General features: G+C 37.1%; 2 protein-coding genes across 5 annotated transcripts in view; one reads left to right on the forward strand and one right to left on the reverse strand.

Moving 5' to 3' along the window:
* Positions 1–2,274: 2,274 nt before the first annotated feature.
* Positions 2,275–7,166, reverse strand: LOC136854950 (coiled-coil domain-containing protein 12). Its single transcript, XM_067131545.1, is given in 5 exon segments — positions 2,275–2,675; positions 3,910–3,928; positions 3,930–4,031; positions 5,620–5,833; positions 7,056–7,166. Coding segments are annotated over 4 exon segments (522 nt in total). The 5' UTR covers positions 5,805–5,833; positions 7,056–7,166; the 3' UTR covers positions 2,275–2,459.
* A 2,991-nt stretch (positions 7,167–10,157) lies between these two features.
* The window catches only part of numb (NUMB endocytic adaptor protein), a 180,303-nt gene continuing 168,865 nt past the window's right edge, over positions 10,158–21,595 (forward strand). Inside the window, exon 1 of one of the 4 annotated variants that reach the window (XM_067131553.1) lies at positions 10,158–10,359. In XM_067131553.1, coding sequence (XP_066987654.1) covers positions 10,348–10,359 — 12 coding nt within the window. In that variant the 5' untranslated portion in view covers positions 10,158–10,347. The remainder of the gene's footprint in view (positions 10,360–21,595) is intronic. The other 3 variants (XM_067131555.1, XM_067131557.1, XM_067131558.1) reach the window with 3 other exon arrangements.

Below are 21,595 nucleotides of genomic sequence, written 5' to 3' on the forward strand. Positions count from 1 at the left end.
ATGTAATTCATTGGAAGTAAACAAGTAGCAAGAATTAGTAATTACAACTGTCCCGCTCTCTGAAAACTATTGACTTAAAACACATTTTTCTCTTATTTTCTATCTTGGATTGTTCATGACATTTGGACCAGTTGTCCCTTGAATTTCACAAGGACTGGGGGTGACATCTAACCAAAATAACTCTTGGCTCCCAACCACTACAACGTTAATCTCTAATACAATACAGCATATTATTGGCCATAAAATTTACCTACCGGGTATATTCATCACAAACAATTGATTATTTACCAAATTATACACAATACTCATACACTGTGACACCCCTTTTAGTGCAATGTAACAGTACAGTACAGCATTAACAATGTAGGGTAAGAGAGGGAGACAGAATATGTGTACTGTACCTGTATACTTGATTGTCTTTATTCTACAAAATTTTTAATACCAATAAAAATCATTACTGTAACCTTAAAAACACCATTCAGTTAAGAACATGGAAGGATATGCTAATACCTATCCACTTTCACTCAAGTCCTGCATACAAAGACTCATTTATATTAAACTTTGATGATGATATAGAAAATGTCACACATACACATTGATGCAGTTCTTGCCGTAACATTGTTACACTTACACTTGAGGACACACACAAATGAGAGGCAAATGTTAATTAGCTGTACAGCATTAGCGTATTGTTATAAATTCCATTTTGGAGATGGATCATCATATCACCCTTTGCCAGGAGGCCCAGGAAGAGGAGTGGCTTATTTCTGAGCCTTTGATGGCAGGGGTAAAAGGAGAGGCCAGATACTGGGTGTCACCTTTGGGAAATATAGTACGTTTTCTTTTTGACCTTTTTGTCTTTTCACACCTTCTACAAGCTGCAATACATTTTACTTTCCATTCATTCCCTTTAATCTCTTCCTACTCTGGTCAGCTTTAATTCCGGCTTACTGTAATCTAATTTTCCCCTCTCCTTTAAAAACAAACACTACGGCGAGCCAAATGATAGTCTGCAAATTTAACTCAGTCAGTGGTGTTCTTGAGCTAATTCATAATAATAACAAACTTAAGTAGTTGTTTTGATGCTGAATGATACTTGCTTTAAATGTAACAGCTGGGTGGGTCATTGATTATACTGGAGATCTTTGAATCAACTTTATAAAGAATTTTTTTGTTAGCCATATTTTCCTTCCCAAATGAAATCTTAATTAACTTTAGGTATGATCACTGTATACAAAAAAGAGTTATGCAATCAGTTATATCAAGATCAATTGAAAAATAAAGATTTGGATTAATTATAGTAATTGAAAAAGGCAAAATCACTTGACAGCCAAAATACCCAAAACTCAACATACAAATTCTATGAAAGATAAAGACTCCTAATATCAAAACAAAATGGCACATGTTGAACTCAAGATATGCCTACAGTGTGCCTTCTGAGGTACAGTACTATACACTGCAGATGGTACTAAAGTTCTTGTGTCCCTTTACCCAAACTGCAGTACCTTTTAATTTCCATCCATTCCCTTTAATCTCTTCCTGCTTTGGTCAACTTCTTTCATCGTAGCTTAATCTAACTTCCCCTCTCATTTAAGAACAAACCCTACGGAGAGCCAAATGTAACTCGGTCACTGGTGTTACTGAACTAACTCATTCTTTACGGAACTAACTCATAAGAATGAACTTAAGTAGCTGTTTTGACGCTTCATCTGGTGGGTGCCTTTAATTGGATGTTTCCTCTATCACTGTCTTAATAAAGGATATCCCTGAGGCACTACTGCTTTCGCTCTCTGGAAAATACTCTCTTGGGCATGCTACTGTGCCTTGGGTATTGGCATGTACATGTGAAATTGTTTATAGGACTCAAGCCAAGACATGAATAAATCTTATTTACAAATGGCTTTTGGCTAGAAGTATCAGGAGTGTTATGTGAAAATATTTAACAGAAATAATCAGCACACAATCAGCTGTATAACAAATTTCTGACTTACCTTGTGATCGAACCCAGGACTCTGTGGGTCAGTTTGTAGCACCCTTGCTTTCCATTTGAGAGACCAGGGTTCGATCATGATGTGTCAGGAAATTTAAAATATTTAATGTTCCTTAGGGCTTAGAGCAAATTCCTGCAAGCTGTTTACTTAAAAAACTGCCACTTACTGTACATTATATGCTCGTAACCTTCAGTGATTTATGCAGGAACACATAAACTGTATGCAATGCTAATGTGATGAAACAGTTTTAATAAGGATGGAACATTTGAAGAAGAGAAGGTCCTAAGACAAAATGATATATATTGAGAAGTAATAAAATTTTTCAGTTTTCCAATCTAGTCTAATATAATATACACAAAAATCCTTAGCTTACAAATTTTAGTATTGTATAAAAATGTTCCTAATACAGTATATGGTTATAAGCAATAATTTTGCAATTTAACATTTTTCACAGGAAATACTGTAAGTCTAATCTTCGTCAGAATCAAACCCAGCTCTCCGATTAACTTGGGCTCCAGCATTGACTGCGATCAAGAAATCCTGCTGTTTGCCTTCCTTCAATCTCTGTCTAATGAGTTCTGCAATCGCCTTATCAGTCCTCCGCTCCAGTTTGTCAAGCTGAGTTTGAATACCTCGTTTTAAATCAAAAGTTATCTTTTTGGGAGCCAAATTGCTGATCTCAACCTGAAAGTACGAAAAATATTTAGGGTTTTGCAGTTACTGAATCTATTCAAATTGATAAGTGCAAAACAATAACCACTTAATAAACAAAATCTCTAAATCTACTGGCCACAGGTTATGACAGACATATCTCCAATATGGTTTTGCTTGTTTAGGAGTGTATAGTGTGAGTGATAACCATTTATTAGCTTATTTCTGGTTTCAGGCATGAATCAACACAGACCTTAACTGTTGCATCTTAACCTACATTCATTCCCCTAACATGTAGGGGCACCACAGAGGGGAAACTGGGGTTTAAGGGTAGGAAAAAAAAAAAAATTATTAGCTATAACAACAATCTTGAAATCCATTCAAAATACCAGAGAACCAGACAAAGAAATACAATATTTGCTTCAAGCTTAAGATCTTAGGAATATCTCATCATCATAATCACTTTACATAAGCTTTACCACAATTCAGAAGTTAAGTGATGAAATTACAGTACTGATATTTCTTTCACATCTTGCTTCGTGCAATTCAGTTCATAACTTGCATGATAATGTTGAATGGGGATTCTACTGTAAAGTTAATATAGAATACCAAACCACTAAGTAACATTTCTAAGCACCAACAGGTTCATTCCGAGTATTTGTTCCTATGGAAGGTGAAAACTGAAGCAAGCAAACGACATATTGGAAAGCTTAATGGCAGCTGGGGTCAAAATAGATGCTGCATGGAACCTTCAGTGGTGTCTACAGTGCACCACACAAGGCATATTGCAAGCAATACCACCCGATGTGGAGTACCTCCTTCAATCTACTGTTCTGTTTTGCATAACTAAACACAAAAAAGGTTTGTACACTTAAATGCATGTGTACGTACCTCTCACTGTTTATATTTTTGCCTCCCTTACAAGTAAACTATTTGTTTTTTAATTAATAATTTTTACTGACTTTAAGGATTTTGCTCCTCTGCTTTTCTCATTTACTTTTTTCCTTAAAGTCTGCAAATTTTACAAACATTTTCCCAGACTTGTTTTTACTTCATGTTGTATATTATGCAAAGACCTTTGATAACTATAAAAATAAATATACCTACAGTATTATATATTCCTCATATAATATAAATTATCAATGATACTACAATTTCAAAACACATGGATTGAAATATACAATTGGTGGTAAACTAAAAACTAAGAAAAGTGTTTGTCTTTCTGATTACCAGTAAACTGAAGGCATCAGCTTAACAAATTACAGACCTGGACTTCTTCCTTGGCTTTCTCCATCTTCGATCTGTTCTCGAACCAAGTTTTCCACATCAGCGGGTTCAACTGATGGCAAGACGGCCTCTTCTAGATTATCAGACTTTGGCTTATAATTCCTGAAATACAAACAAAACTTGTTTACAACTTTCTTTTGAAACAATTCCAGCATCATCATTCACTAACTCCAACAGTATATTATATTCATTAATGCTTTGCAACCTAATGTTAAATTTTGAATTTAGAAATATTATCACTGATGTGTGGCTTGTTTAAACTTTTGGGAAACGATATCCTCATTGCCATCATTAAGTAACAGCAAAATAAACCCCTCCAAAAAGCACATTACTGTACAATGTTACTGTACCACAGGAAGTCTATGGTTCCTAAGCAGGGAGTTCATAATGAATGAATGTTCTGTTGCAAATGAATCAGATCATATGCATAAAAACCTCAAATTCCAAGGCAAACATTCACTAGTACCACTAGTACTAAAGACATATGCATCAGTTTCAACTGTGGTCATGAACATCTCTCAATCCAATAACAAACTTTCTAAAAGGAAGAATCAAGCAGACATAAGTACAAGATGGAAGACATAAGAAATAAGTCCCAAATCTACCAAGATGGTATAAATAAGTCATTAATATACACTACTGAGGCTTTCGATTGTTATTCTATTCAGCATTTTTTCAAGTATGGCATACATAATACTGTGCAGTACTACTACATTTTATATTCACCTTTGATTATACTTTTGTCAACCCTATTCTAGCGTAACTCATTACCCATCAATGTCTGGCCTATTTTGCATGGTTAAAACCTATAAGATTAAAGCATATCCTTTCAATAAATATCAAAACATTACTGGAATATCAACTATGCACTCATGGGAATCACATTAAAAAAAATAACTTAGAATGATACTTATTAAATGAAAGGCAGATGATATTGTGATCTAACAACTGGCCAACACATGAGGAATGACCCTAGTCATTCACACTAGTTCCTTGGATATTATGGTAGATATGAAGCGTTGATCAGCCTTACGTCCATAATTCTTTAGAGGGAACATAGCTAATAGCTCTTGTCATTTTGGAATTATGGTACAGTACTATACATTTTCTTTCTGGTTAAAGAATTTGTTTCGAGTTACAAATGTTTAAAAAATCTGTGAAAATAACTGATGTGTCATGAATTGGCAATAGACAACGTTCTATAACAGAATAGAGAGAAAAGAAAACACTTGAAAATTTGATATCTACTCCTTAAAATTGTACAGCACAATAGAATTAAGAATCAAAGATTTCTGAAATTCCACTTCTAGACAAAGGAACACACTGTGGTTACAATTTGCCAAAAGGGATTGCTTCATTACAGCATAATCTTGACATTCACGAAAGATCAAGGACTAAGTACATGAGAATTAAACATGGGAACTTACAGGAAAAGATACATCAATATGTTAAGGTCCTTTTCCTACAGTTCATTGTTTTATTTTGGAAACAAAGCCTCCTTTCTTTCATAAACTTATGTTTTTTTCACTAATAGCAAATATGTTATTAAATAAGAATACTGTTAGGTGCACATACATTTCACGCAGATTGTATAATATTCTATATGAAAAAATTTGACTCAAATCTCATTAATCACATCTGACACAGTAATTTACATGAAAGTTTACCTTTGATAGTAAATGACTCTTACCTAAATAGAACTTGTGTCGGTGGAAGAGATTCATCCTCTTCTTCCTGGCCTTCCGTTTTCTCCTGAGACTCTCCATCACCTGGATCACTGCCTTTATTTCTTCGTTTCTTTAGGGCCAAGAGCCTCTGACGTCTCTTCACTGCTTCATCTTCCAAAGTTCCGACTTTATCCTCGTTGCGGACCATTACTGCAGCTCATCAGCTCATACACTGTTCTGTTTACAAGAAAAAAGATTAGTTTTTTAAATACAACAAATCATTTACAACTAACATCACTATTAGTAAAACTAAAGTGTTTTTCAATAAGGCAAATCATTTACAGCTAACAATGTTGTTAGTAAAATTAAAGTTTTTTTAATACAGCAAATCATTTACAACTAATATCACTATTGGTCAAATTTAAGTTTTTTTTTAATACAGAAAATCAATCACAGCTAACATCACTATTAGTCAAATTAAAGTTATTTTAACAGAGAAAATCATTTATAGCTAACTTCACTACTAGTACAGCAGAAGCAGTCAGTCTCTAATTTTAACACAGTTATTCTATCAATAAGATAGAGGAGCTTAAATTATTTGTACACTTTAAATACCAATTTTAAAACTAATTTGTACTTATCGCAGGTATACAAACCAGGAGTATTCTTCAGCATGAACTTGAAATGGTCGTTGAAGCTTGGTAACAAGGTGGTTAATTAGTGGCAGACGGGTAAGTGAGGAAAATCCCATAACTACATAAATTGACGGTTCAGACAAAAAAGGAGAGAGGGAAGTCAGTCGCCCATCCATTCAACTCACAGTAAGATAGCCTAGTAGCCTTTGCTACTAGAAACTAGGATATGCAAGATCACTTTAGGCAAGTGATCAGAATGCAGAGTAAGGGGTCACGGCTTGTTTGGGGGGGATTCGTAGGGAAGCAAAGCCGTCCCCCCGGGGGCCAGGTTTAGGGCATGACGTCCAAAGTTAGGTTAGGTAGAGGAGGATCTGGGATACTATGCAGAGTAGGGGTCACAAATTACTTGGGGGGGTCCAGGGGAAGCGAAGCCCCCCCACCCGGGTCAGATTTAGGGCACGTCATCCTAGGTTAGGTTAGGTAAAGGTAAGTTTGGATACGTACGATACAGCAAATGCCCTCTAGGATACCCACTACAGAAATACCTTAGGTAACGAATCCTTAATTCAATAAATGGTCCAAGGATGGTATCCCAGTGTATCCCTCACACGTACAGCGGATTAATCCCGGCCATAACCAAAAGGGCGTAAACGCGGAGCGACTGGAGTGGATATTACAATGGCTGACTTTAAACATTGCATAGGTTTACCCGAGTTACTTTTTCCTAGCCTAGCCTATAGGATACGTCTAGATATACTACGTTACACCTATTATATACGTCTATCCTACGGTAGGATTAAAATACAAAGCTGAAAGCAACCTACTGTTTGTTCGGTTTAGGATTAAAACTGGAGGATGCTCCGATATGTCCTGAAGCAATATTAGTAGTAATTCTATAGCCGTAACGTTGTAACGGCTCCTCCTAACAATAATTTAAGAGCAGCTCTTACTTTCTTTTTTTAAATCGCTTGTATTTTCTTTTAGCAGGTTGTATATATATAAATAAAAATTGCTTACTGTCAGCCGTTATTCATCACTGTATAAATCTCTTTTTAAATAATTTTCTTCTATGTCACGGGCTGTTACAGAAAAGCACCAATTTTTTCAGATGACTCCCACATATCAGGAAGCATTTATAGACATTTTTAAAATAGATTTTACAAAATTTTGAAATGAAAAAAAAGGAAGCTTTTGTAAGCTTAGAAGAGATTTCATAAATCTAAAGTGAATAAAAAAGCTTTCAAACAGTTTTCATATTTCGAAAAGAATCATAAAACTTTGCAATTTTCGAAAAGAATGATCAGTATAGGTCTATAAATCTAACGCACCGAAGAGCTACGTGAATTAAAAGAGGGGATTGAAGATTTAGAGATTAGAAGATTAAATTCAGAAAGATTAATAAATTTATGAAAGAATTCACAGAGCCTTGTAAAATTTATAACTGGAATTCATAAAGCCATGTAAATTAGAAAAAAATGGAGGGAGAGGATTCGTAGATCCTTTTAAAATTATAAAGGGATTTCATAAAGCCTTGTAAATTAAAAAAACGAATGAAGCTCTTAAAACTAATTAAATGAATTCACAAAGTTCTTGAGAATTAAAAAAAATGAAATCATAGACCCATGATAAATTTAAGAAAAGTATCCATGAAGTTCTTTCAATTTCCACTACATTGCTTTCGTTTGTGTAGAAAGGTTTGTTTACACATTCGTTATGGTCAAGCATAATGAGCATGCATTCTAATGCTTGACTGATTGAGGTTATTTGGCGTCACAAGTATTTATTCTTTTGAAATAAGCCAAAGGACCATGAATTTATGCGGAAGACTGACACAGAATGGAGCGCCCGATTGAGGAAATAGAACAAGAAAGAAAAGCGTTGGCTACGTCCGTGGTTTATGCCTGAATCATTGCCCACCAATCACTTCGGCTGAGTTGGTACCAGCCTCTTCTTGGGTCAAGAAATGGGCGTGGGCGTAGCAGCTGCCTACATCCGCAGAAACGTGCTGAGAAACCTTGTGGGTGGGAGTGGTTGCTGTGTCCTAGCGCCACTTGTTCCAAACGGGAAATAGGCTGATGTGTGTGTATCACTAGTCGTCTAACATAACAGAATAAAAGATTATTGGACTGCTTTGACACGGAGCTCTAGATCAACAACAAAAACAACAACAGCAAAACCTGATTTAACTCCCACAGGATGTCGAAATCTTGACTGGTCATTCGAAAAGGCCAGTGCGTCTAAATAACATCTTGACAAGACCGCCTTTCGGATGTGGCAGCTTAATCGTGGATATCAGCCGTTATTTTTAAATGTCGCAGAAGAGCGTCAGAGGGGAAAAAAAGCAAGAAAAACAAAATATGATTATCCTAACTACTTGAAAAGGTTATCAGTTTGAAATGTGCTTTCGAGAACGCTGCAGCTCATATGACAATGTATGTTTGATATTCCAGGTGGCGCCATAGTCTAGGGAGGAACGGAAGAGGACTGAATTGAATTATAAAAAAAACCGTTAAAAATAATAAGTGCTATAAGTGACGGTGAAATATTGGAGGATGAGACAATTGTTTATGGTGCCTTTCTACTAATTACTTAAAATTATAATTAATGAACGAGTTGAATAATAATTGACCAATGAATTAAACTGTATGTTGTAAATGTTTAGCATCATTTCTTTATTATTTAATCAATCCATTTATGGTAGAGTGTCTTCATTAGAGAAGTCTTAATATACCACGAATAGTGCACATTTTACCTGTTAGCTAACAGCTGTTTTTAACATTCAATTTTTTTTTATTTCCTTGTGTCGTTTATTTTTTGAAAAATTCCTTTAGTCTAGTACCGTTTGTTTAACTATAGTTTATATTCAGAGAGCATTGCATCGCGATTCTAGCCGTATGAACGTATTTACGAGACATTTGAACGTTCATTTGCATAAACGGAAGCAACAGTGCAGCAGATTTATTATCATATAAACGCTCGGTTACAGAATGAAATGGAAGACTACATCACACAATCAAAGAAGATATCGATGGACATCCACACGCGGAAATGAAATTGACGTTTGATAACAGGCATAAATCGAATGGACATCCCAGCAGATTTGATAATGCAACGCTCGACTGCAAATTTGAAATGCATAATTGCAGCAGATGTGTATGCAAAGAAACTTGCCAGAAGATAAACGTTTATGTAAATAAAATTAATAACTGCAGCTGTCGAAGAACGTTCACTCCAAAACTGAGATGGTCAGCAGACAACGAAGAGCGTTCGATTGCAGAAATGAAATGGCCAGTTGCCGCTGTCGATCCCGTATAGAAATGTGACTAAATAGAGAAGAAGAAGAAGAAGAAGGAGAATAACAATTGCTACTGTCGATCCCGTACAGAAATGTAACTATGCAGTAAAGAAGAATGAGAATAACAATTGCACCCGTCGATCCCGTATAGAAATGTGACTAAGCAAAGAAGGAGAATAACAATTGCTGTTGTCGTCGGATCCCGTATAGAAATGTAACTAAGTAGAGAAGAATGAGAATAACACTTGCAGCTGTCGATCCCGTATAGAAACGTGACTAAGCAGAGAAGAAGAAGAGGGAGAATAACAATTGCTGCTTTCGATCCCGTACAGAGATGCGACTAAGCAGAGAAGAAGAAGAAGAAGAAGAAGAATAACATTTGCTGCTGTCGATCACAATCTACCGCGAAATTTAGAAATGAAACGGACAACCGCAGAATAAGATAGAAAACGCCAGAATGGAGAAACGAAGCGAATAATAAGCTGCAGTAATTTTTTAAAATCCAAAAAGAAGACCGAGTTAGCTCAGCTGTCAGGCGGGCGGGCGTGCGGGCGGGCGCGCGCGAGCAAGACTTGCGTGATGGCTCCGGAGGCTTGCGGCGGGAGGCGACAGATGGCGCGGCCGTTCTTGTTTGGGGTAAAATCACGCAGGCGCGAGTCAGTGCCGTATCGTGGCTTGTCGTGTTGACGTGTGTGTCGGGCGTGCTCCTCCTGCCGGGGTTCCGTTGATTACCGTTTTGGATTTATTTCGTTCCGAAGTCGACGACAGTGGATTTACGTCGACCGTTCGCCTTCTAATCCCCGGCGACCTCTGCTGCGTTTATGGAAGGTAAGGTAAGGCAGAAGACGTTGAGATACGAGTTTTCTTTTTTTTTTATTTTCTTCTTCTCTTTTCCTTTCTCCCTGTATCGTTTAGTGTGTTGACCAGGTGTATGAGTGTAAGTTTCGTTACACTAGTGTTAATGTGTGTGTGTGTGTTTGTTGGCGTATGTGGGCTGTTTCTGTGCGTATTTAGTTGTGTGTTTGTGGTGTAATGCGAGAGTTTTTATTGTGTGTGTTTTTCGAGTCACGCTCTCGTTGCCTTCGACGTGAGAGTGAAGGCGTGTTTGGAAATGCCTTTTTTAACGGTCAGTTTTTGACTCGCTACTTTTATTATATATATATTTAAGTCACAATCTCTTGACATTATATCAAACTGTTAAGTTGTACTAGAGTACTAGAACATATGACAGTTGTGTTGCCGACTTCTGAGACCTTGCAAATTTATGAAAATGTATAAAAAATTACAATGATTTATGAAAAGTTAAACGAAAAATGACATTCGTGTTATATTTCTTGCCGGAAGTCAGCTTAGCTTCATTAAGGTACTAAGTCGCCCTTGTCTGATTAAGCGAAGGATTTTATTATTATTATTATTATTATTATTATTATTATTATTATTATTATTATTATTAATCTGGCAGGCGGTTCCTAAGCTCTTCATCGATACGTTCACGTTCCAATTCATGGTAGTCATTACGTTCCAGTTAATTGTAATAATTATTATTATTAACTCAAGACGTGGCCCCCCCTCGGCCTCTTCAATTTGCGTCATACATCCTTGAGGCGTAATGATATAAGCTCTTATGGGATTTAGATAAAGACGTTATCACTGGTCGCTCCGCAGTTATCAGATAGAAAGGAGAGTGCAGGGTTTTGTAATGCTAAGATTACTGTTGAAGGTTCTGTAATGTTAGATTGCTGTTGAAGGCTCTGTAACGTTGGCTACTGTTGAACATTCGATTTGATGAGCAGTACCGGTGAATCGGGAAGATTTCAGCTCTTAAAAATATTACTTTCTCTCTCTCTCTCTCTCTCTCTCTCTCTCTCTCTCTGTCTCTCTCAGACGCGGGTTATTGTCACCGGGTCTTTGTAGTATATAATTGATTATTTTTCATTTAGTCACAGGTATGCGCCCTTACCGTAGAGCCTCTCTCTCTCTCTCTCTCTCTCTCTCTCTCTCTCTCTCTCTCAGTCGCCTGTCATAGTTCACTGGGTCTGTAGAAATTAAGTTTTTTTAAAATCTTGCCACAAGTATGCGCGCTTGTCATAACTCTCAATCTCACACACATACGCGAATCATCCCCATAGGCCTAATTCCCAAGAACCTTTTTTTTTTTTTTTTTTTTTTTTTTTTGCGAATGGTATTTATCACCCCCGTAATTCCCATGAATCATTTTTAGCCTTGTGCTGGTATGTGCGGAGAACTGCTGTCAGTAATAGGTTGTTGCATGGCTCATTTCGACATTCAGTTGACGTAACGGTTTTCACTCGGCTCCCCATTGTGACTCCGATATTCAGGCGGGCCAAACTTGTTTCCAATTCACACCCCAGTCTGCTCACTGAGGATTTGTAACGCCCCCGGCCCCCACTTACACCCCTACCCTTCCTCGGACCCTGATGAATTCGGTTTTGTAATGTCCACTCGTCATGCTAATTAGTTTCCTTATTTTTTTTAGTTTTCGTTTAATATGTAGGTATGTCATTTTTCGTAATTGCTTAGACGTATAGGTCTACGCTTGCGTTACTCTCTTACTGTTTAAGGTTTTTTTACGACAAACTAAATGGAAGTGTTTTAATCTAGTCTCTATGTCAACTACCTTCAGGCCCACATTCGTTTATCGATTGGTTTGATGAACTTGTGACGCACAATTTCCAAAATTAACACTTCATGTCGCCTCAGCCTTGCTACCGGAACGAGTCTGTCATTAATTTGTCCAGAGAAAAGTTGATTAATATTCTCAATACTCTTTACTACACCACTTGAGAATCAAGTTAGTAATCGACGCCTGGGATATTCAGTAACACTGGGTATTATTATTATTATTATTATTATTATTATTATTATTATTATTATTATTATTATTATTATGACCACCAAACCAGATCGAGACCATGGCTTTTGTGTAGTACTTCTCATTTGTTTGTTAGGGTCTATCCTCCATACTTATCGGTCTAGCATATCCAATTAGGCCTATACCTTTTTTCCTATTCTGTTCTCATTCAGGAACAAATCCAAGTACGGTGCCATTTGAAAGTTAGTACTGTAGTTAGAGTTAGTGCTTCCCTACAGATATTAATATGATGATAATTGCAGTTTTAGTGCGAACGTTGAGCTGATGGACGCTACGGAGAGAGAGAGAGAGAGAATATAGAATTTAAGCCAAAGGCCAAGCGATGCGACTTATGAGGTCATTCAGCGCTGAAAAGGAAATTTGCAGTAAGACGGTTTGAAAGGGGTAACAGGAGGAAAACCTCGCAGTGGGAACTCTTGACGGGGAGACACTGGTTACAGTCTAGGCTGTATGGAGCTGAAGAATTTGGTTAATACTATAGAATTTTTTCTTTTTTCCTTTTGTTGGGAGATGGAAATAAGCTTTGAAGGTTGATGGAATGACTTTTTTTTTGGGGGTGGGGGAGCTGTAATAAAAATTTTTAGGGAACCATTATATGAACTATTCATTTTAATGATTGTCAACAGGATTTTAACTGACGTTGATGAAGTATAGTGGGAACTGCCCTTTTGTTGGGAGATGGAAATAAGCTTTGAAGGTTTTGGGAGGCATTTAAATTGAAGGTTGATGGAATGACGGTTTTATTTTAGGGGGGGAGCTGAAATAAAAAAAAAAAATTAGGGAACCATTATATGAACTATTCATTGACGATTGTCGACAGGATTTGAACTAGCGTTGATGAAGTATAGCGGGAACTGAAATAGCCGATGATATTTTTGCGGAACTTGCAATAGACATTGATTTTTGTGGAAACTGATACAGATGATGATATTTGCCGGGAAATGAAGCCAGATTTTTTGTGGGATTTGGTAAAAAAAAATGTAACTGATTTTCTCAAATGCAATAGGCAACAGCAGTTGGCAGTTTTGAAACTGAAAAAAAAAAAATTTTGGCGGGAAAAGAAAGGGCCATTGGTTATTTATTAGTTAAATTTTTCTTTCTTTTGAGATTTGTAATGGGCATTGCCGGTCTGGAAAGAGACACTAACATTGTGATATGAAAAATGAAACCGGATATTATTATATATGAAAGATGGATGTGTCTTCGCCCCTGTTTGATTATTTATTGAAATGTGAAGTGTCAGCTTCTCAAAGGTCACTGATAGCTGTGACATTAAGAAGCACGGGACTAAGGATGTGTAAGAATATTCTTCTAATAATAAATTCACTGATATCCGTGACTTCAGCGTGGCGCATCCAATTGGATGTGTTTGGAGAAAACGATAATTGATGTTGTATCATTCCTCTGCTTTGCGCATCAATGAAAACTGTTTAATATAGCAAAAACTGTCATCCTAGGGGAACCATGAAATTGATAATTTTATATAAATGCTATCATGATTTGTCTGTGTGTAATTTCTCAATAATTTTTTTTAGCACGCTAGAACATCCATAGTAGGACTAATTGCCATACCTCCGGACGGACGTATGCCATCCATCAGATGTTTTTGTTCTTGTTACAGGTCAATAATTCTGGTATTATCGCCGTAGTGTACACCTTCTTCTACCGGTAGGCCTATGCATCATTTTTTCCAGGGGGTGCGAGCCCAGGTTCAGGGTTCTTTGTGCATAGGCGTAATGAAATGAGTTGACCGTCATATTGAAATTCCAGTGTAGCCTTCTTTTTGTGATGGAAATATTTGAAAAGATTTTCCTGTAATGTATCATTCATTTTTAAAGTTCTGAGTTAATCGCTTCACTCCAGCTCAGTTGGTGGTTGGATTGTGGACGGGGGGAGTGGTCATTAGGGGTAAAATAAAAATGCAGGTGTTCGGGGAACATACCTTAGTGATCAACGAAGCAAATGAACTATTTCCTTGATAAGTATAAAATCTGCTAACTCCCCTCATTCTCCTTTCAACCTGTCTTACCTGTCACCTAATATATATATATATATATATATATATATATATATATATATATATATATATATATATATATATATATATATATATATATATATATATATATATATATATATATATATTGCTCACGAGGTCAAAATGGAGGTATTCAAGATAATAACTTATCGTCTTATAGGACATTATTAAAGGTGGTATGTAAAATTGTCACGTGTGTTTATATTGTGAGAAAGCTGTTGGTTTTACCAAAACTCCTCCTCTGCAGCGTCCCTTCGGGCCATAGCTGAACCCCTTTCATTTCTTTTACTGTGCTTCCGTTCATTTTCTCTTTCTTCCTTCCCACTTCCCATTCTCTCCTAATTGTTTCAACATTACTTTCAGCACTGAATGACCTCATAGGTCCCAGCGCTTGGCCTTAGGCCTAAGGTTTTATATTCCAGTAAATAGAGAAATTTCACTGAATAGATAAGTTAATAGACTATGGTACATTTCCTTGAATCGATTATTAGTCTTTTATTAGTTTATACACACTGGCGTCACAACGAAGAAGGTCAACGACCCCGTGTTAATTAAAAAAAAATAAAGCAGCATTTCCACATGCCCCGTTCATCAAGTTTCAGCCGCCTTTGAGAGAGAGAGAGAGAGAGAGAGAGAGAGAGAGGAAGGACGCTTGTCACCTAACAAGTTATTGATTGATTAATGCAGGTACACGGAGCTCATTACCGGCTTGCAATTTTGGATTCCTCGCCACAAATGCGTCATATGCTTGCTACTTAATTTTAACTATCAATCTATGCACCCCGTAGGGTGAGGTTGGGGGGGGGGGTAGTGCAATCATTGCACCTCATGCTGTGCAATGTAGGCATTACTTAAGGTTCTTTGCAGTTCCCTTTCTTAGGCCCCTTGCTGAAACCCCTTTCATTCCTTTTACTGTACCTCCGTTCTTATTCTCTTTCTTCCATCCTACTTTCCTCAACCTTCTCCTAACAGTTTCATAGTGCGGCTGCGAGGTTTTCCTCCTGTTACGCCTTTCAAACATTTCTACTCGTAGGTCCCAGCGCTTGGTCTTAGGCCTAAATTCTTTGTTCCATTCCATGCATCAATACACGTCTGTTTGCAGAGCTTGTATTTAGTATATTTAAACGATTCAGCTGTTGCTGGATGAATGTGGCTGTCATTTGCCTTGTATTTTCGTTGCGGTTCTCTGCAAGAATTATTTACAGGTTGAAATTTGTGGCTGTGCAATTGCCGTCTTATGTCGCACCTAAATATGGTCCCATGAAACTTTAACCACGACCCGGTGGTGGCATGTCCTATATCGTTGCCAGAAGCACGATTATGGCTAACTTTAACCTTTAATAAAATGAAAAGTACTGAGGCTATGGGGCTGCAATTTGGTATGCTTGGTGATTGTAGGGTCTACATAGCAATTTGCAGCCCTCTAGCCTCAGTAGTTTTTAAGATCTGAGGGCGGACAGAGAAGGCCACCTCCATCTCAGTAGTTTTCTTTTACAGAAAAAAAAAAAAAAGTCGGAAATATAATCATTTCGAAAGAAACTCGGCTCATTCACCAGTTAATTGGAGTCTTCCATTTAAACGGCAGATCTACTTGTCTAACGATGTCACTGAGTCGGAAGAGTTAATTATATCGGTACTGGTTATTTCGTGAGTCGCTCCGAGGATTTTTAACCTTGATAAACGGATTATTAGGGTTCAGAATCGTCCCTATTTTTGGGGGGGACGGTAATTAGCGATCATTCTTCCTCTTTTTTTAACAATTAAATATATTTTGTTAATGCAATTGTTACTTAGGCCTATGTCTATTTATTTTTCTAATTCCACCCGGTCTTCGACCCGAAAAGATAATGTACGTAAAAATAATTTTAATAACATTCATACCATTTTACGTGATAACAATTTTTCCCCAGATTTAAAGAATCTAGCCTGTACTTGCCTACATCCTCACTGCTCTTTGGAGCAAGAGTCCGTGTCTGCAAAAGACCAGCTCAATCAAATAGCAACCTCCTTGTAGGCCTATCACATCGACCCAATAGCAACTTACATGTAGGAAGGAGGCTTGTCACATCGATCCAGCGTGACGTAAGAACGAAAATCTCATTGTAGCTTTTGATGTCGTCTTCATGAGACGAGCGCAAGATGCCAATCTCTCTTTCTTGTTGCCATGGTTACCAGGCTTCGACTCGATGTGAGAGGATGGTGACGGAGAGCCCATTCGAAGTAGGCCTAAGCTTGAAATTGTGAGATGTGGGATTTGGAGACAGCAATTTCTTCATGTGAAGTTTGGGGTTCTTTTTAGGTTTTTTAGGGGGGTTTATTTTAAGATTTTTGGGATAGGTCGTAGGGTTTATGTAGATTATGTTTCTCAATCACTTTTTTTTTTTTTGTAGGTCGAAAAACCACCTAGGCTTATTACGCTTTTCAGATTTTTCAGGCTTTTTTATAGGTCGAAAAATCACCAAGGCCTATCGAATTTTTCAGATTTTTTATAGGTCGAGATATCTCCCAGGCGTATAGTATTTTTCAGATTTTTATAGGTAAAATATCACCTGGGCCTATCACGTTTTCCAGATTTTTATGCAGGTCTGAAAATCGCCTAGGCCTATAAACATTTTTCAGATTTTTATAGGTCTAAAAATCACCTAGGCTTGTTACATTTTTCAGATTTTTTATAGGTCTCAAAATCACCTAGGCCTGTTATATTTTTCAGATTCTTATAGGTCGAAGCAACAACCTAGGCCTATTACATTTTTCAGATTTTTTAGGTCTAAAAATTACCTAGGCCTATTACATTTTTTTCAGGTAGATATCACATGGATCATACATAAATGCATACGCCATCATGTTGAGACTGGTCAAGAAAGATTATTATTATATTATTATTATTATTATTATTATTATTATTATTATTATTATTATCATGTTTTTAATTCCTCCTTTTCCCCAAAATGCTTCCACTTAATTATGAGTGAGGGATGAATTAGCTTTGTAATTATCATAGGCTAATTGGTATTGCGCCTTTAAAATTACACAGCAGTGTTAAGTATTCGACACTCATCATTTTCTGTGTACTACTGTAAGCCTAATTAGACTGGATTTTAACCTGGCTCAGACACGACTGCTGACTAGGTCTATTCACCGAGGTGTTAAGGAGTCTCAGAATATGAATATACGTATTTCGTGTCTGTACGTATGTATACGGACGCGTATACATGCATCCCATGTGTATTTATACATGAATGGTTATACGGAGTGTTTCTCGTTACCATTTTGGGACCTTGAACTGTCATTGATACCGATTTTAGTTTTCTGTAAAAGAAAACTATTGTGCCGGCTTTGTCTGTCCGTCCGCACTTTTTCTGTCCGCCCTCAGATCTTAAAAACTATTGAGGCTAGAAGGCTGCAAATTGGTATGTTGATCATCCACCCTCCAATCATCAGACATATCAAATTACAGCCCTCTAACCTCAGTAGTTTTTATTTTATTTAAAGTTAAAGTTAGCTTTAATCGTGCGCCTGGCAACGATTAGGCCAGGCCACCACCGGTCCGTGGTTAAAGTTTCATGTGCCGCGGCTCATATAGCATTATACCGAGACCACCGAAAGATAGATCTACTTTCGGTGGCCTTGATTATACGCTGTAGCGGCTGCACAGAAAACTCGATTGCGCCGAAGAAACTTCGGCGCATATTTTACTTGTTTGTTATCGATGGATAGGTATGTAAATTATAAACGGCAAACGAAGTCACAAAAGTAGGCCTATCTATCTCCCGTATTTTTAGTACCTGGTCTGATTTTCTGGCCTGTAGGCCTATGCAAATTCGGTAGTCAGTTGATTTGCTTTTGCAGTGTGGAATCTCTGGAAGATTTGTTTCAGGCCTACCCCATTGTGGCCCCGTTAGAGGGGCATTTAATACCCTCTGAAGCAGACCTTACGGTGGCGAGCAGCCTTCGTGTACGAAACCGATTGGGCTGAAAAGGCTTCATTCGTTTATTTTTATATAAAAAAAAAACCTTATCACCGGAAGGTGGTTCTGAGATGATAAAAGACAGAGGACATCCTTCGGGCTGTCACAACTCTCTCTCTCTCTCTCTCTCTCTCTCTCTCTCTCTCTCTCTCGTTGTGTTTTAACTTTATCAGACGGAGAAAATGTCGATCGGTGTGTTTTAATTTTACCGAAAGAAAGAAAATGTTGCTCGTAGTTTTGTAACTTTATTAAAAAAAAGTTGCTCTTTAACTATACCATAAAAATGTTTCTCGTGATTTAACTATACCAAAAAAATGTCCCTCGTTGTGTTGTAACTTTATAAAAAAAAAAACGTTTATAAAAAAAAAAAAATGTTGCTCGTTGTGTTTTAACTTTATAAAAAAAAAAAAATGTTGCTCGTTGTGTTGTAATTTACCGAAAAGAGAGTGTTGTCCGTTGTGTTTTAACTTTATCGAAAAGAAAGTGTTGCTCTTTGTGTTTTAACTTTACGAAAAGAAAGTGTTGCTCGTGTTTTAACTTACGAAAAGAAAGTGTTGCTTGTTGTGTTTTGACTCTACCGAAAAGAAAGTGTTGCTCGTTGTGTTTTTACGAAAAAAAAGTGTTGCTTGTTGTGTCGCAACTTGACCGAAAAGAAAGTGTTAATCGTTGCGGTTTAACTTGACCGAAAAGAAAGTGTTGCTCGTTGTGTCGTAACTTTACCGAAAAGAAAGTGTTGCTCATTGTGTTGTAACTTCACCGAAAAGAAAGTGTTGCTCGTAGTGTCTTAACTTTACCGAAAAAAAGTGTTGCTCGTTGTGTTGGTCATCCACCCTCCAATCACCACACATACCAAATTGCAGCCCTCTAGCCCCAGGAGTTTTTATCTTATTTAAGGTTAAAGTTAGCCATGATCGTGCGTCTGGCAACGATATAGGCCATGCCACCACCGGGCCGTGGCTAAAGTTTCATGGGCCGTGGCTCATACAGCGTTATACTGAGACCACCGAAAGTTAGGTCTATTTTCGGTGGCCTTGATTATACGCTGTAAAGAAAATTCGATTGCGCAGAAGAATCTTCGGCGCATTTTTACTTGTTGAGTTCTTAAAAAATTATAAAGTATTCTTGTCTGAATGCATAATGTATGTTTTTAAGTATACCATACGTAATTAATTCACATTCATGCAAATGCATTTGGTTATCATTCTTCGTTCTTCATTTTTATTTCCTTGTGAATAATAGTAATAATAATAAGAGCACTAATCATAATATTTAGTGTTTTAGAAGTTTTCAATTCTATAGCATTAACATGACAGTAACCATTGTCTTAAATAAATGGTCATCGTTATATAAATAGTTATCGTTATTACATCTGTCATTGTGTTACGTGTCCGTTAGGTAACGGCCTTCGCATACACTGGTATTACAGTGGAAGACACAACGGTCTATATATATATTATATAGCCCAATCGATAACAGCATGGCGGGAACAACATTTAGACTCATCGAGGTTGTATGTACGTATGCAGGCTCGCTCGCTGACTCTGGGGAGGGGGAGGGTATGTGTGTGTGTGTGTGGGGGGGGGGTGAATGGGGGAAGGGGTGTGGGTGGGAGGGGTCAACCCCAACCGTTTTACAAGATGACGTCATCTTATCGATTCGCATCAGTCATCGATCCGTTTCTGGACGAACATCAAACATGGAAGACCGTCCGCTGATTTCTTTGTGAAAAGGTCATCCATCCTCCGGCCGCGTTTGTAACCGGCCTGTTTCGGATACGGATGCGCCGGGGACTTTATATTTGCGGTGTTTGTGACGGGTCCGGGTTGCCGGGGGGGGAGCGGTTTTATTTTTTTGGCGCGGTTAAAATGACGCGGGAAAGTTTGTATAGGGGAGGTTTAGTTCGGTGTTGTTTTCGCCCTTCCAGCTGATTGTCTGAGGCTGTCAGAATGCCTGTACAAGTGGAGACAGTACAGAGTACAATATAGCGTGATGACAGAATACAATAGCAAGATGAAAACAGAAAGATTGGTTTATTTAATAATAATAATAATAATAATAATAATAATAATTTAATAATAATATGGTTCATTTAGATATAATGATATAATAATAGTAATAATAATTAAACCTGGTTTTTCTATTACTGTTATGTAATAATAATAATAATTATTATAATAATAATAATAATAATAATAATAATAATAAAAATAATAATTAAACCTGGGTTCCCTTGCTATTACTACCGACATAATAATAATAATAATAATAACATAATAATAATAATAAAAATAATAATAATTAAACCTGGTTCCTTGCTATTACTACTGATATTACTAATAATAATATAATAATAATAATAATAATAATAATAAAAATTAAACCTGTGTTCCCTTGCTATTACTACTGATATAATAGTAATAATAATAATAGTAATCGTAATAATAATAATAGTAAAACTTTTCCTGGCTGTTACGTTATTAACATATGCAATAATTATCATGACTCTGCATTATAACACCTGGCATTCTGATCGCCAGCATTTTTGGGTGTTTCAGTAGCGAGGTCTCCTGCCGATGGTCTGCGCAAATGCAGTTACTTGTATCTTTAAAAAACTTAAAAACAAAAAAGTTAAAATAAATGTGTCGTAGTTTCTTCGGCGCAATCGAGTTTGCTGTACAGCCGCTACAGCGTATAATAATCAAGGCCACCGAAAATGGATCTATCTTCCGGTGGTCTCGGTATAATGCTGTATGAGTCGCGGCCCTTGAAAGTTTAACCACGGCCCGGTGGTGGCCTGGCCTATATCGTTGCCAGAAGCGCGATTATGGCTAACTTTAACCTTAAATAAAATAAAAACTACCGAGGCTAGAGGGCTGCAAATTGGTATGTTGATCATCCACCCTCCAGTCATCAAACATACCAAATTGCAGCCCTCTAGCCTCAGTAGTTTTTTTGATTTTATTTCAGGTTAAAGTTAGCAATGATCGTGTGCTATAATAATAATAATAATATAATAATAATAATAATAAGACATCGTTTATTGCAACTTTGCTGCAAATATTTGTCGTAAAAGAAGCTAGACTGCGCAAGAAAAAAAGCCTTATCGCGTGACAGTCTTGTGACGCCAGTTTTAACAGCCACAAATCAATCAGTCAATCAGTCGTGTGACA

The sequence above is a fragment of the Macrobrachium rosenbergii genome, chromosome 30 (assembly GCF_040412425.1).
Source record: "Macrobrachium rosenbergii isolate ZJJX-2024 chromosome 30, ASM4041242v1, whole genome shotgun sequence".
In the NCBI taxonomy this organism is placed as follows: domain Eukaryota; kingdom Metazoa; phylum Arthropoda; class Malacostraca; order Decapoda; family Palaemonidae; genus Macrobrachium; species Macrobrachium rosenbergii.